Source organism: Triturus cristatus, chromosome 4_1 (genome assembly GCF_964204655.1).
Source record: "Triturus cristatus chromosome 4_1, aTriCri1.1, whole genome shotgun sequence".
In the NCBI taxonomy this organism is placed as follows: domain Eukaryota; kingdom Metazoa; phylum Chordata; class Amphibia; order Caudata; family Salamandridae; genus Triturus; species Triturus cristatus.
In genome coordinates, this window is record NC_140585.1 from 1,172,196,917 (window position 1) to 1,172,211,057 (window position 14,141).

A 14,141-nucleotide genomic window follows, 5' to 3' on the forward strand; every position below is an offset into this window, starting at 1 on the left:
AGAAGAAACCCAGGCTACAGTGAAATAGTGAAGGAAGAGCAAAGCCATAAAATCCTTGATGCATGTTCACTTCAAAGCTTAACAGTACACACTGCATTGAATGATGGGTGTTTCTTTTTGTGGTGGCCATCCTCCGTGTGGTCAGCCTCCAAACCTTCTGCCTTCTCCCCTCCTGTTGTCAGGATTTCGTTTTTGTTGGCATTAGGACTATAATTTACTATACTTTAATTCAATTTACTAATAAGTCCCTAGTAAAGTGGTACCACAGGTACCTAGGGCCTATAAATTAAATGCTACTAGTGGCCCTGCAACACTTAAAGTAGCCCTTTAAAACATGTCACAGGCCTGCCAGTGCCTCGTGTGTAGAGTTTTAACCTGCTCATTTGATCTGGCAAATAAAAACTTTGCCTGGACTAAACCTTCCTTTTTAATACATATAACTCACCCTTTTGGTAGGCCCAATAAACCTCAAAGGGCAGAGTACATTGAATTTAAAAGGCAGGGCATGTGTTTTTAAGTTTTAGATTCGTTTGGTAGTGAAGAGCTCCAAACTGCGAGGCCTACTGTTAGGCCTATCTCTCCCATAGGATAACATTTAGTTACCAAATTACATTTAAGAAGTGCAACCTTTTGATTAGAAAAAGGTAGAAAAGTAATGTTTGGTCTCAAATTAATTGTAATTTAAAATTTACTTTAATGGTAAAGCCGGATTTTTAGTCACAATTCTGAAATGCCCCTTTTAGAAAGTTGGCATTTTCTTCGCCTAACCATTTGGTGCCGGCAGCCTGTATCATGGGTCCCAGAACTGTGATTAGCTGGCAGTTGGCCTTTGTGTATTCCTCCCAGACGGTGAAACAAAGGAGGAATGCGTGTTGGCAGGATGGGCAATCCTGCCAGGGTGGGTGAGGCACAGGATAGGTTTGGCAGGTACCCCACGTACATTTCAAAGGACTGTCTCCAGCAGAGTCACAAAAGAACTTGTCAGCAGACTACTGTCAGCGTAAGCCACTTGTAACCTCAGCAGGTGTAGGAAATTTACAGTGCCATGGTTGGCAGCTAGTGTATATATTGGATCATCAGACCAACTCCTCAGTACACTCTGGGACCTGCGGAGGACCCCCAGAAGGACTGCCTTGGACTTCAGAGGATTGTCCTGCTGTTTGAGGCCTGTTTTGTACCTCACAGGACTGCCCTGCTGCTACTAGAGGACTGCCCTGCGACTTGAAGCTTGCCTTATACCCTCCGAGGACTGTCCTGCTGCTTAAGGACTGCCTTGCTGCTTGATCCTAGGGTTACCAGAGTGACTCCAAGTGGTAGCTGGCTCACCTCTTCTATGAGTTACAATGACATAACGAGCTCCAGAGACCTTGAATCCTGCACATGGCCCTTGCCTGGAGTGAGACCTGCCCCCCCCCAAGTGGTGCCCAACCAGTGGTGGACCTTTAGAAGTGGTGCTAAAGGTGCTCCTCCTGTTAAAACCTAAACTTGGCCTGAGAAGCGACAGGAGGCCAGGACCTACCTGCTCGCCAATACTCCTGAGGTGACTTCACGGTAGCTCCCGCTATGCATTTCTCTGCAGCAAAAAGTCTTGTTCGGCGTGACCTCTCGGAAAGGGTAGTCGGCCTTATGGAGCACTCATCGGCTACATCCTGCAGCTTCTTCCTGCTTGAGATGTGTAACTTCCCAAAAAAGTGTATATTGAAACATTGAACTGTTCACCACAACTTTGTCCACCAGCTCCCCAATGAGGACGCCTCCTCCTCAGACATAACCAGCTGCCTTGCCCCGTTAACCTTTACATACTCAGGAACTTTTCTTTGAAATTTCTTGTAATTCTGAAGGTAAGTCAAGACCAGGCACAGTCCCTCTCGTGTAGACGAAAGACGCTCCATTGCTGTCGGCCATACCTTTTGACTTTGCATCGGTCTTGCGGGACTAGATGACTATGGTTGGTGCTTTGATCTTTTAGGTTCTATTTTTCACATAAAAGTAAAGAAATTCATCACTGTGGTTCTACTGATTGGATTTAATTTATTTTGTGTCATTTTATTTATTAAATGCTACTTTATTTGTCTAAATTGTATTTTTCTTGTGTTGTGTTTTCACTTTATTACTGGTGTGTGCTTTGTAAATACTTAGCAAAGTGCATATCTCCAGTTCTACTGATTGGATCTTCACTGTTTGGATCTTAAGTTATTTATTACATTTTACTCTATTTTTGCAAATTGGTGTGGGATTTTTCTTGTGTTGTGTTCCACTATATTACTGTTTGAAGTGCTGCATAAATACTTTACACATTGCCTCTAAGTTAAACCTGACTCTTTTTGTGCCAAGCTACCAGAGGGGTAAGCACAGCTTAATTTAGTGATTTATGTGGTCCACGCTAACGAGCATTGTGGTTGTTGCTTGACACCTACCTCAACCAATAACTAAATTTCTTACAATAGCCATAATATCTAAAGCAGTGGTTCTTAACCTATGGTCCGGAGAGCCCAAGGGGTCTGTGAAGCCTACTCAAGGGGATCCGTGACTGCTTAGACAATTAAAAGCTTTATCAACAAAGTGACAAATTGCATATAAATAAAGAAGCAAAATGTACTATTGAGCATTTAAAAATATTCTTTAAATGTGAAGTAATTTAAAATGAGAAGTTAAAAATTAAGGTAATATCCTTAGATAGATTCATGGGAGCAGTTCAAATGCACCAGACAGAATGGAGTATGGATGATGAGTGGGGTCAATTGAATTTAGAAAAGCACCAACCTTCCCATTCAAATTTTTATTTTTTTATATTTTTGTGTGTATTAAATAAAATATTCCATCATTATAATATATGCGTTATGAATTCTTGGTTTAGAATTTTGATGTATCATTTTGAGGTTCATATTATCTAAAATGCTTTGACCGGAGTCACCCGGCTTTCAGTAATTATTCTGGGGGGTTTTGGGGTAGGCACCCCAGGTTCCAACAATGATTCAGTAGGGTCCCTGGATTCCAGTAATGATTCAGTTGGCCTCTACAAAAGCAGAGCCGGTGGGCCGCAAGGGTGAGGGCCGGTTTTGGGCCCCTGGGGGGCCGTTTTTGTTAACGAGGGTCGGCAATATCAGCCCCCTGTAACAAAATTGGCCGAAACCGGCCCTCGCAAACTGCTCGGCTGCACTCACCCCAGGGGAGAGCAGGCTGAGCAGTTTGCCATGGCCGGTTTCCGTTTCCAGTCCGGCCCTGTACAGAAGTCAAAAGTCAAAAGATTAAGAACGACTGATCTAAAAGGTGCAAATGATAAAAAAGATTGTGTAAGTAATTCTCATTAGTGTACTTAAATAATGCATTTGGCCCAATATGCATTTGTTTCAGTACTCCTCATGTAGGCGTATTGTTCATTGCACATTTTCAGTTGATTAATTCATTTTTGGGGAGCTTTCAAAAGACAGGGTTGGTTTGAGTAAAAATTCCCCTACCAGTTTGAATGGAAATCTCCCCTTCTGGGCACGCATAGCAGGAATAGCAACAGATTTGATCACCCTCTTTTGCAACTTTTCTTGATCCTGGAGGGCAGCTTGGGTTGCACACTGAGATGGGAGTCTGTGGAGTGAAACATAAGTATAATAAAAAAATAAGCATCAATCACAGCTACAGCATTTTCATAAATCCCACTACAAAATCCATTTGTGGTTTTAGGCCCAGTGTTTCAATGGCTTTTCACCCTCACAAAAGGAAGCTTTGTGCAAAATAGCAAGCTATAAGAGGGTGAAAATACAAATTGCAAAGTATAAAAATAACCATGGAGTTACAAATGTCTCTGCCACTCACGTCAACAACATCGAAATTTCTTGCGTTGCGTGGGGGAGGTGGGAAGAGTTGGCCTCTCCTTGTTATTTCCAAGGGAATATATTCATGCATTAGGAGTGCTCATGTAAGTTGCAAAACGTTGGCAAGTTACCTAGTGCCCTTGTCATTAGATATTAAATATTTGCAAAATGTATGCTGTTTGTGAGGGACAGCTTCCACTCTGCGAGCTTAAGCTGTGGGGTTTAAAGAGAACAGACACAGATCCCTGTGGTGTTGTGGGCCCGGGGCCCACATCGTAAGGGAATCACGACACTGACTCGCTGTACTAGTTAGTTAACTGGCCACGAGCACGTGCACTCGGGCCCCTTTATTAGCCGGGTCACGTCACTCGTGACGCCAGTGATGGATGGGTGTGGGATGTGTGTGTGTCCACTCCCAGAGGGGAGTGGCTACTAAAGCAGTGCCTGTCGAGACACTAGAACGTGTCTCGCAGGACACAACATTCCTCCCAAATTGTAATAAAAACAAAAGTTCCCTAGTCCAACCTGTAGGGAGAAATAACAAGAAACTATACACCACAGGGTCAATCAGCTTCTCGGGTCTGGCATCCCGAAGACAACAGACCAGGGTTGGTGACTCCAAAGGTAGCAGGACAATCTCGGCAGGCCTTCATCATTTAACCTGTGTGATTCAGGACACGAATGCTTGTTCGAAGATGTCCGCGGCACTCTGGTGACGTGTCTGTGGATTCAGGCCCTTTAGCCCCAGCTGGCTTCCTTTCGCTGACCTTGAGGATGGCCTGTGGTGATTAACAACTGTTCATTAACCAGTGCGTCAAGATCATGGTTGGAGTCCATGGTGAAAGTTCACTGGATTCTTCCTGCATAGCCGTGAGTATCTCTGAGGCTATCTTGCTGTGTCCGGTGACCTGTCGGGGGGAAAACAATGTCTTTTCCAGCTCTCCCGCCTGGGGAGGCCCTTCTTCGGGCTTGCCACGGGACTGCTGATAGGCTGCGATTGGGGCTGCGTATGTGCCGGCTGGGGGCAGCGGCAAACCACCGGGGAGCCAGTAGCCAGTCTCTCGCACAAACCTCAAGGGTGTATGGATCTTGGTCAGGACATGCTCTCGCTGCCACATTTCAGGTGTAGACCAGGTTAGCAGACAACCTCCGAGTCTCCTTGCTGTCTAAGTCGGCGCGGGTGTAGGACTCCATACCATCTGTATTCCAGATGGTTTCGTGTGACGCACTTGATTGAAGACTAGCGTGATGGCATGGCCAGTCGTGTGGTGAATCTGGACGATGGCTGGTGATGACTTACTTTGATGATTGCAGGCAGATCACCTGAGGCAGGGGCGGCCAGGTGCCTCCACGTTCTCTGGGAAGCACTTGCCTTTGTGTACTTGGGCTTCTTGGGCTGTTGGGACTTTGATGACTGAGGGTGATGAACACGTTGTGAAACATGAGACATGAGACTCGGTTCGCGCAGACTGTGCGGCTTACCCTCGGCCTCCCGCTGTGCGGTTGCCAGTTCCTTTTTGGGTTGTCTCCCTCTTCCCTTGTTGTCGCTGTATCAGGACTCACTCCTGTTGTAGCTTGGGTTTCTTCATTGTCCAGCCCTGCCAATCACGACTTCCCCTTCTGACCTCAATTGGTTGTCCGATTCTTGGTGTGTGGGCCCTCTGGTCACACTCCCACGTGTCTTCCTGAGTGCTGTGTCATGCACATGGCATTGATGACGTAGCTGCCATGGGGCCAGGACTACAGGTGGCGAAGATTAACTAGGAGAGGAGGTTTCTGGATGAACGTCGTAGCCACTTGACGGCCTCTTCTGAACCTTTTCTCGCACCTCGGGCATGTGCAGTCAGGAGCAGGAATGCCGTTCACCTCCGACTGCCGACACTCTGGGCTGGACGGTCTCACTGTGAAGCGATGGGAGCTGCGGCTTACGTGTGGTTCTCCCTTGGTGCTGTCGCCAGGGCCGTCGGTCCGCCTGGGTGGCTGTCTGGTGTCATTGGAGGTGCTCTTGGCTTGTGGTGCTACGAGTCCTCTTGCTTCTCCTCTCGTTGTCTTTGACACACCTCCGTTTGTCCAGCTCTTTGGGGTGCCACAATCTTCACTCTTCTTCTGCTTCGGGTGCAGTAACATGCACCATGTTCTAACCAGGCCAACGGGCCCATTAACTTCAATGGTCTCCGGACCATTCAGGCGAACCTTCAGACGCTCTTCTCGGCGGTATGGCGAGCAGCCATTCATCTTGGATGCTCCTTCTTCAGGCAGCTTCTTGAAGCTCCTGCTCCGGGTGTTCCCTCTCCAGGGAACACCCGGCAGTGCTCCTTATTTTGCCACCTTCTTCACACTCCTACTCCGGGTGTTCCCTCTCCAGGGAATGGCTTCCACGGACAGTAGAGAGCTGTGGTGGTGGATGGCCACTTGTGGTGTACGACTCTCCTGTCAGTCTTGGGTCACAGACGACTCCTGCTTGTGACAGTGTAGGGGAGGATACTGTGCTGCATTTTGGCCCCATCCGGGCTCCGTTGCTGTTGTGGAGATTCTTCTTGATGCCTTCAGCATTTCTCTTCAAGGAGGTCTTGCTCTCCTGGGCGACTCCCCATGCAATCAAACTTCTGGGTGCCTTTGTTGCGCCCCTTGGACTTGGCGCTCTTCTACCCTCTTCTGGGTATTCGTGCTTCTGTGCGTCTGCGCAACCACTTCTCTGTGCTCCCTCTGTTTGCATTGCTTCAGCGAGATTCTGACTGCGCCCTTCGTTTTCTTCAATGCGGCTGTGGAGACGTATAGGATCTCCCTGCTGACTCCAGCAGTGCTTCTTTTTGTCTTTGGAGAGATGTCTTTTCCTCCTGGGCATGCACCTGTATTGGCGCGCTTCTGGATGCATGCGGCGCGCACCTCGTGCACTTCGTCCCTTTCTTGGGCGTCCTCTCCTGGCACCGGGTGTGCCTGTTTGTCCTCTTTGTGGTGGTGATCACTCACCGCCAGGGCGTCTGGCGCCCTTTTCTCATTCGCTGTGGTTTTGAGCAGCCACTGGGGGTGCGCTCTCTTCACCATTCTTTTCTTGCACTTTTGGCGGGGAAACCTCCCTTGAGTCGTTGCTCAGTCATCTAACCTTGCTGATGATGGCTCTCGTTGACGCTTGTGTTTAGCTCCAAGCGTCTAGCGCCTCCCTACGGGTTTGTCAGTCTCTTCCCGTATGTTTGCCGAGAGGTAGCAGTCAGTACTGCCTTGTGCATGCGTGTCCTTATCAACTTTACGCTTTTCTGGGCAAATGTCACTTCGGGCTCTATTGGTGCTCTGGCATTGCCCCGCACACTTGGTGACGTCACACCCGGGTAAACTAGTGCCTCTCACTGATGTCTGGCATGCCTGCGCGGTCTTCCTTCCCCGGGTTAATGCTGGCCTACATGCTGCCTCTTATGTTGCTGTCCAGTATGCATGCAATGCTACCTGTTTGCTCGACTTGCCTTTTTGGCGAAGTGCTGATGGCGCCTGACATTGGGCATGGTCATTTTTCCCTCGTGTGACTGCCGGCCATTAGGCTTCCTGTGACATTGTCTCTGTTGCTGCGGTGTCTGACTACCACTGAGAGTCATATGATTCTCTTCCAGCCAATCCTTGCGTCCACCCCTTGCCTCTAGTTTTACTGGGGTATTGTACTGGTGACCAGGGATGCTGTTGGAGGATGGGTGAGTCACAGGGTGCACTCAGTGCTTGCTGTGGCTGTGCTTCACAGCCTCCCTCTCCCTTGAGGATGGTAAATGTAGATGTGCCCCAGTTTGCAGCTTGTAAATTTGAGGGGTTTGTATAATACATGTCATTGTCCCGGGACACTGCTGGCTTGCTGTAGGATGCTTGCGTGTGATGTGGACTATTGACCACCAGGCGGCGCTGCTGGTCTTTCACCAGATCGCTTCCGTGCGTCTCGTATCAGATGCGGTTCCTCCACTGGCCGCCAGGTGGCGCTACTGCTCTTTTCGCTGAAGCTGCACTTCCGCTAAAGCTGTCCATGCGGGTGAGGGCACGCAGCGCTGGGGAGCTCATTACCTTAGCCCCGGTCGGGGCGGCCGCATGTGGGAACTCCGGTAAGTGGTGGCTTCGTTTACCACACGTTCCTTCTCAGCACACATACAGCTTCTGCCCGGATGGCAAGGTGTGCTTGACAATGGCGGTGCTGTTGGAGGATTGTAGAGAGCACTGCCATTTCTCCTAGGTGCAGTGTCTCACGAGACGGCCGGTGCCACTTGCTTTTCCTCACTGCTGTCCGTCCTGTTGGTTGTGCCAGCACTCTGTAGGCGGGGGATGGAGGTGCCTGAGCCTTCCTTCCGTTCCTTGTTCACAGTTGAGGAGCATGGGACTGTTCTCTCCCTGGGGCAGCGGCGCGGCTATTGGGTGCTTTTCTGCACCTACGGGGCCATCGCAGTCGTCAAAACGCTGTAGGCTGTTCCTCCTCTCGTCGTCCGCTGCAGATGACCGGCATGGGGCATGCTATGTGAGAGGCAGTAAATCAGACCTGATGCGACCTCCTTGCACTTGCCGGCCAGCGCTGCCCTGCCTTAGCTTCACCGCACTTCTGACTTGCAGAGGCGAATGGTGGCAGGCAGGGGCAGCTTGCGGTGCGACAGGCGTGGAGCAAAACTAGTCTTATGCCCTCTCGTACTGCTGAGGTGTTCGTGGGCTCATCCACCCGCTGCCTTGCATCACACTTATGCATGCCGCGACTCACCAGGTGGGTGGCAACGGGACTCCCGAGCTGTGGGGCACAATTGGATTCATCTCTCCCCCTCAGGGCCGGTCAGCGTAGCAGGCTGCTGCAGGCGGTGAGCATGATCTCGCACACCTGCTCTCACTAGTTGCGCGGGTGCCTTCTCTCATGGCGCTCTTCCCCCCTCAGGAACAGAGAGAGTCAGCACCCCAGGTGTGCGCAGGGCCGGACCCCCTCGTCGCCAATGTGGTGTTGTGGGCCCGGGGCCCATATCGTAAGGGAATCACGACACTGACTCGCTGTACTAGTTAGTTAACTGGCCACGAGCACGTGCAGTCGGGCCCCTTTATTAGCCGGGTCACGTCACTCGTGACGCCGGTGATGGATGGGTGTGGGGTGTGTGTGTGTCCACTCCCAGAGGGTAGTGGCTACTAAAGCAGTGCCTGTCGAGACACTAGAACGTGTCTTGCAGGACACAACAGATCCCAAGGACAGCTGCATACCGCCCAGTACTCTTTTCACAATGTGCTATATTTTATGGTATAGTGCCCCCTGTCTCAATATCCACACACTATAAATGTGAAGCAGACATAGAGGTCTCCTGTCCCGTGCAGGACTCCATCTCTGCTTTTACTGCCACTGACAAGTAGCCAGAGAATGCTTCCAGCTTCATTGTTAATCATGAGAAAGAAGTTCTGTGACCGCTTGCAAATGGCTCCATTTTGCAGTGCCAATTGAGACAGCGAGCACAGTAGAAAGGTTTGACTGTGTGACATCGCAGATGTAAAAATCCTCCAGATCCCTCCTAACTGAGAAAATCTGAGAACGTTTACTTTCTGATAACCATGGATCTTTGACAGTATGGGAGATCGAACTTCAATCTCGAAATGTCAAGGTGTAACCCATTAGGTCACACAATAACTCAGTCCACAACTGAAAACAGATTTAGTGGGGTTTATTACACTTTTAAAGATAAGCTCACATAAACCACTCTTAGTATAAGCATGTACAAATACAAATTTAGTAAAACTTGTCTGAATCTCCAAAGGAGATGTGCTCAATACAGAAGATAAAGTATGATTATTATGAAACAATCAAGAAAAAGAAAGCTGCATCAAATTTAATTGAGACTCAACTGACAGCATTAACCCTGCCTTTACCTACACTAGCCTTGCAAATATCCCCTATTCTAATAGATTTTTGTCAGGTTCAGGACCAATATAGGAAAAGAAAAGAAAGGTGTCAGCAGTGAAGTCTTCAGCAAAAGTACTTCAAGCATGGGTCAAGTAGCATGAAGCCACGCAAACATAGGGCTGCACTCTACAAATTCTCAAAAGGTGTGCCTCTCCACTAAGTAACAACAGACAAAATTAACTGCATTTGATCAGGATGTACAGCTGGAGCAGGAGCCTGTGCTACAGCATGCGCGGCTGGAGCAGGATCCTGAGCTTTAAGATAGACGCAAGAGATGACAGTGATCATTATCCCCTTTGCCTAGAAGTAACAGGCTACAGAACAGGGAACCAGCTATCTAAAATAAGCTCGCCAAAGCCCAACCTATAATAGGAAACAACTGTAGAGTGGTTAAATGGCCCTGTATAACAGATAACATAGAGACTATGACCAATATCTATAAGGCATTCGCTGAGGTAGTAGTCTCCTACGCAGAAACAAGGGTTACCTCAGCAACTATAATTGCAATGCACCAACTGTTGGTCATAAAGTTAGAACCATTTCTCACGGGAGTTGCAAGAGAGAAGCACAAGCAAAACCATAAGACAAAATCAAAAGACAGTCCCTGGTATACCTCCAATTGCAGGAAAGCCCAAAAATCCTTAACTTGAGAATCTAAAACAGGGAAATTTCCAATCAATAAGGAGAGCTAGAGATTGCAAAGATCCCCCATTCTAATAGATTATTGTCAGGTTCAGGACCAATATAGGAAAAGAAAATAAAGGTGTCAGCAGTTAAGTCTTCATCAGAAGAACTTCAAGCATGGGTCAAGCGGCATGAAGCACCACAAGCAAAAGGCTGCACTCTACAAAGTCTCAAAAGGTGTGCCTCTCCACCAAGTAACAACAGACAATAACTGCGTTTGAGAGGAGCATATCCCACCTGAACTTCCCTCAAGTAGTTTTCCATCAGCCAGGCTTGATTCTTCCATATCCCTTCTTACACAGATAAGCGATCCTCTTTGTCCTTAATCATTCTTCTTCTCTTCCATGTGAACTCATCCCCATGCTCATTCTCACATTACTCTAATGCTATTTTGTCTTTTCGCACCTCACTATCAAACAAATCAATAACTCTTCTATGCTAACTAGTAAGGCTTTATCCTCACCTGCAGTGTAGCCAAACTTTAGCAAAAACATTCCACACTGAAGGTTAAGCACAAATCAAATGTTAACTGCATTGTATACTCACACTGAAATACAGCGTTAGGCTAAAATAAATCGCACATGAACGCATTTTAGGCCTAAAATAATAGCCAACTCAAGAAATGCACTGGGTTACATGAACGTGGATATTTTCTCTGTCACTAACAAATTTACATAATTCACCAATATCTCATTTCCACTCAATTATTAAAAACATAATCTATTTCACATTCAATTGATTAGATTTGAACCTACCCACTCAATCCCACTGAGACACTACAAACCACCATCAACAGTAAACTCTTGGTATGGAAAGAAGAGTGCTTACTGACAGATCATGAATATAGATATCTACATGTCTACAATGCACGTTTCCCGTGTATTTACATCCTGCCCAAGGTACACAAAGGGGGTTCTTTCCCACCCGGTAGATCCATCATTTCCGGGGTGGGCTCCCCGACAGAGAAGCTATCCCAGTTTGTTGATCCTACACTTCAAAAACATGTAACCAACCTGCCCTCATATCTTAAAGATAGCAATGATGTCCTGGGCAAACTGGATGGTTTCACTTGGTCTGAGGAACTTAGCTTTGTCACTCTGGATGTAGTTGGACTATACACATGCATTGAAAAACAGTACGGCATGCTTGCCACTCGTCATTATCTGACACTGAAGGGGCAGAACACTTTTCGTATAACAACATGATTATGGATATGATTGAGAAAATTCTCACCAACAATTTTTTTTAAACACAATGAGAGGTGGTACAATGAGAGGTGGTACCACCAATTATGAGGGACCGCGATGGGTTCTAGATTTGCGCCCTCGTATGCGGGGCTCTTCATGGGTTGGTATGAGAAAGAACACGCATGGGCAAGATGTGCATCCCCCTGGACCCAACACATTGTTTTTTGGGGGAGGTACATAGACGACATCATCTGTATCTGGTCAGGGTCTAAGACACTTTTGCATGACTACTTACATTACCTGAATGAGAACCCCTTCAACATCCAACTTACTATGCAGAATCATCCTACACAGATTGAGTTTCTAGATATCCATTTCTTCATAAAAGAAGGTGTAAATCACAGCTCCTTGTATCGCAAACCCACATCATGCAATAGCATCCTACACGCAGACAGTGCTCATGCCAAATCTGTAATTGCCAACATCCCCTATGGGGAAATGGTACGGGCACGTCGTATATGCAGTGAGGAAGGGAGTTTCATGAATAACATTGCTGACATTAAGGCACATTTTACATCCAGGGGTTATGACAAAAAAACTGTTGATAAAGCTGAACAGAGAGTACCCGCACTACCCAGGGCAGAGACCCTAACTATCAAGAACCCACATAGGGCACCTGCCCATGGCAACAAATCCATGAAAGAAAGGGTATCCTTTTTCACCAACTATTTATCACATAGTGACAAAATAGTCAAGGCATTTAAGAAACACTGGCATCTGTTGGTTGAAATTCCCACCCTACGCAGCCTCATTAGTGACCATCCATCTTTGATCTTTAGGAGAGGGCGCACGCTAAGAAACTCACTATGCCCAAGCTATGTCACTACCAAGAATGCCAATACTTCAACCTGGTTGCCACACCCACCAGAAGGGTTTTTCACATGCACCTATTGCAATGCCTGTTGCCTGGGACTTAACAAAAGCAAACATTTCAAGTACAACTCGACTCGCACACACAGAATCAGGCACCACATCACCTGTAACACGCAATTTGTTGTATATATTCTTGAATGCCAGTGTGGCATTATTTATGTAGGAAGTACAGCCCGCAACCTCAAAACCAGAATTCAAGAACACCGCAGAGCACTCATCAATAATGATGATCGGTACCCCATGACAGAACACTACCGCACCACACATACAGGACCCATCAAATTTGGTTTCCTAGGGATAGACCACATCCCACCAAACAACAGGGGTGGCAATAGAGAACTGTCACTCAGAAGAACTGAATGTAAATGGATATGTAGACTTGATGCGGTGAATAGGGGACATAATTCTGACCACGAGTTTCACTACTTTCTGTAACCCAGCCTATACTGCCTTTCAATTATGCTCACTGTGTGTTCCCTTACGATAGAGCCTTGTTTTTTGCATGACACAAGTACACTTTTCTATGAGTTATCTATTTCTGATGTTTATATTTTATGTTGAACGTTTTTTTCATCACCTGTACTTCCTCTGTGTTTTTGGCTAAACTTTGGCTCTTTTTATTTGATTTTGTTTTATCGTTTGCTTACCCACTTTTTGCATTTTTCTGCCTACATTGGCATTAATTATTTCATGCCCAGGCGTTCTTGGGATATTCACGTTTTCTTTATTTTATCTATTTATTTCTTGCCCATCTACCTCCTACATTTTCTGCCTTCTTCTGCATCATTCATGTTATATCTATGCACATACACCATTTGCACTTCACAGATACCTTTATCCAACTACCTCTTTTACATGCTCAGCCCGGTTCCCTAGACGGTTTCGGTCATTATTACTTTTGATTATTTCTATTCTTATTCACTATCGGACCATGGCTGGCTTTCTTTAAGCTTCCAAGCGTCTGTGTGAGTGTTTTTTCCGGCACAGCGTTTGAACTAGTGCTGACTCTGCCCCCCATGGCTGCGTAATTTATCTCTCCTGGATGCCGGCGATTTTCCCTACACAGCGCTTGCACTAGTACTGACTCTGCCTTTTTTGGCCGCGAAACCCAGAGTTCTGGATGCATCAGTATCTCCAGGTACAACTGCGCTACCTTCGACTTGGCTCACGCAGAGACGTGCTAACGTGCTCGTTTCCCTACCCTTTTTCATCTACTTATTCTCCCGCATTTACTTTCCAGAACACTAGATTACATTTCCGTGAAGGATCGAGTCCTTCGGATTCCGGCTTACAGGTATGCCGCGCTTTATTTCCCAGTCTTTTGCCGCACCTGTCCACTCCACACCCCGCTTCCAATTTAGGCTTAGATTCCCCTGCAACATAGCGAGACACTCATTCTGCTGCGTCCCCACGCTCGATCTAGACCCTGTTTTTTTTTTTTTTTTTCGTTTAGTCTTCTTTCTGTTTTATTTTTACCATCGTTCGTTTATTTGTATTTTTGATATCTACACTATACCTAGGCCTGCTATCTCCCCCCTCCATTTCCGCACAATCTTGTGTTCGCCATTTTAACTTTTACTTATCCTCTCACAATTATATAGGCCACATATGCTTGCTAGTCACATTCGAACACATCCC

The 14,141-nt window shown here is 47.0% G+C and overlaps 1 protein-coding gene across 1 annotated transcript in view; it reads right to left on the minus strand.

Annotated features, from left to right (window-relative positions):
- Nucleotides 1–14,141, minus strand: part of LOC146856282 (vomeronasal type-2 receptor 1-like) — a 76,849-nt gene that overhangs the window by 24,555 nt on the left and 38,153 nt on the right. Inside the window, exons 3-4 of the mRNA XM_085651228.1 lie at nt 5,110–5,223; nt 3,459–3,582 (exon numbers count right to left, since the gene is read on the minus strand). Of these exons, the coding sequence (XP_085507354.1) occupies nt 3,459–3,582; nt 5,110–5,223 (238 nt within the window). The remainder of the gene's footprint in view (nt 1–3,458; nt 3,583–5,109; nt 5,224–14,141) is intronic.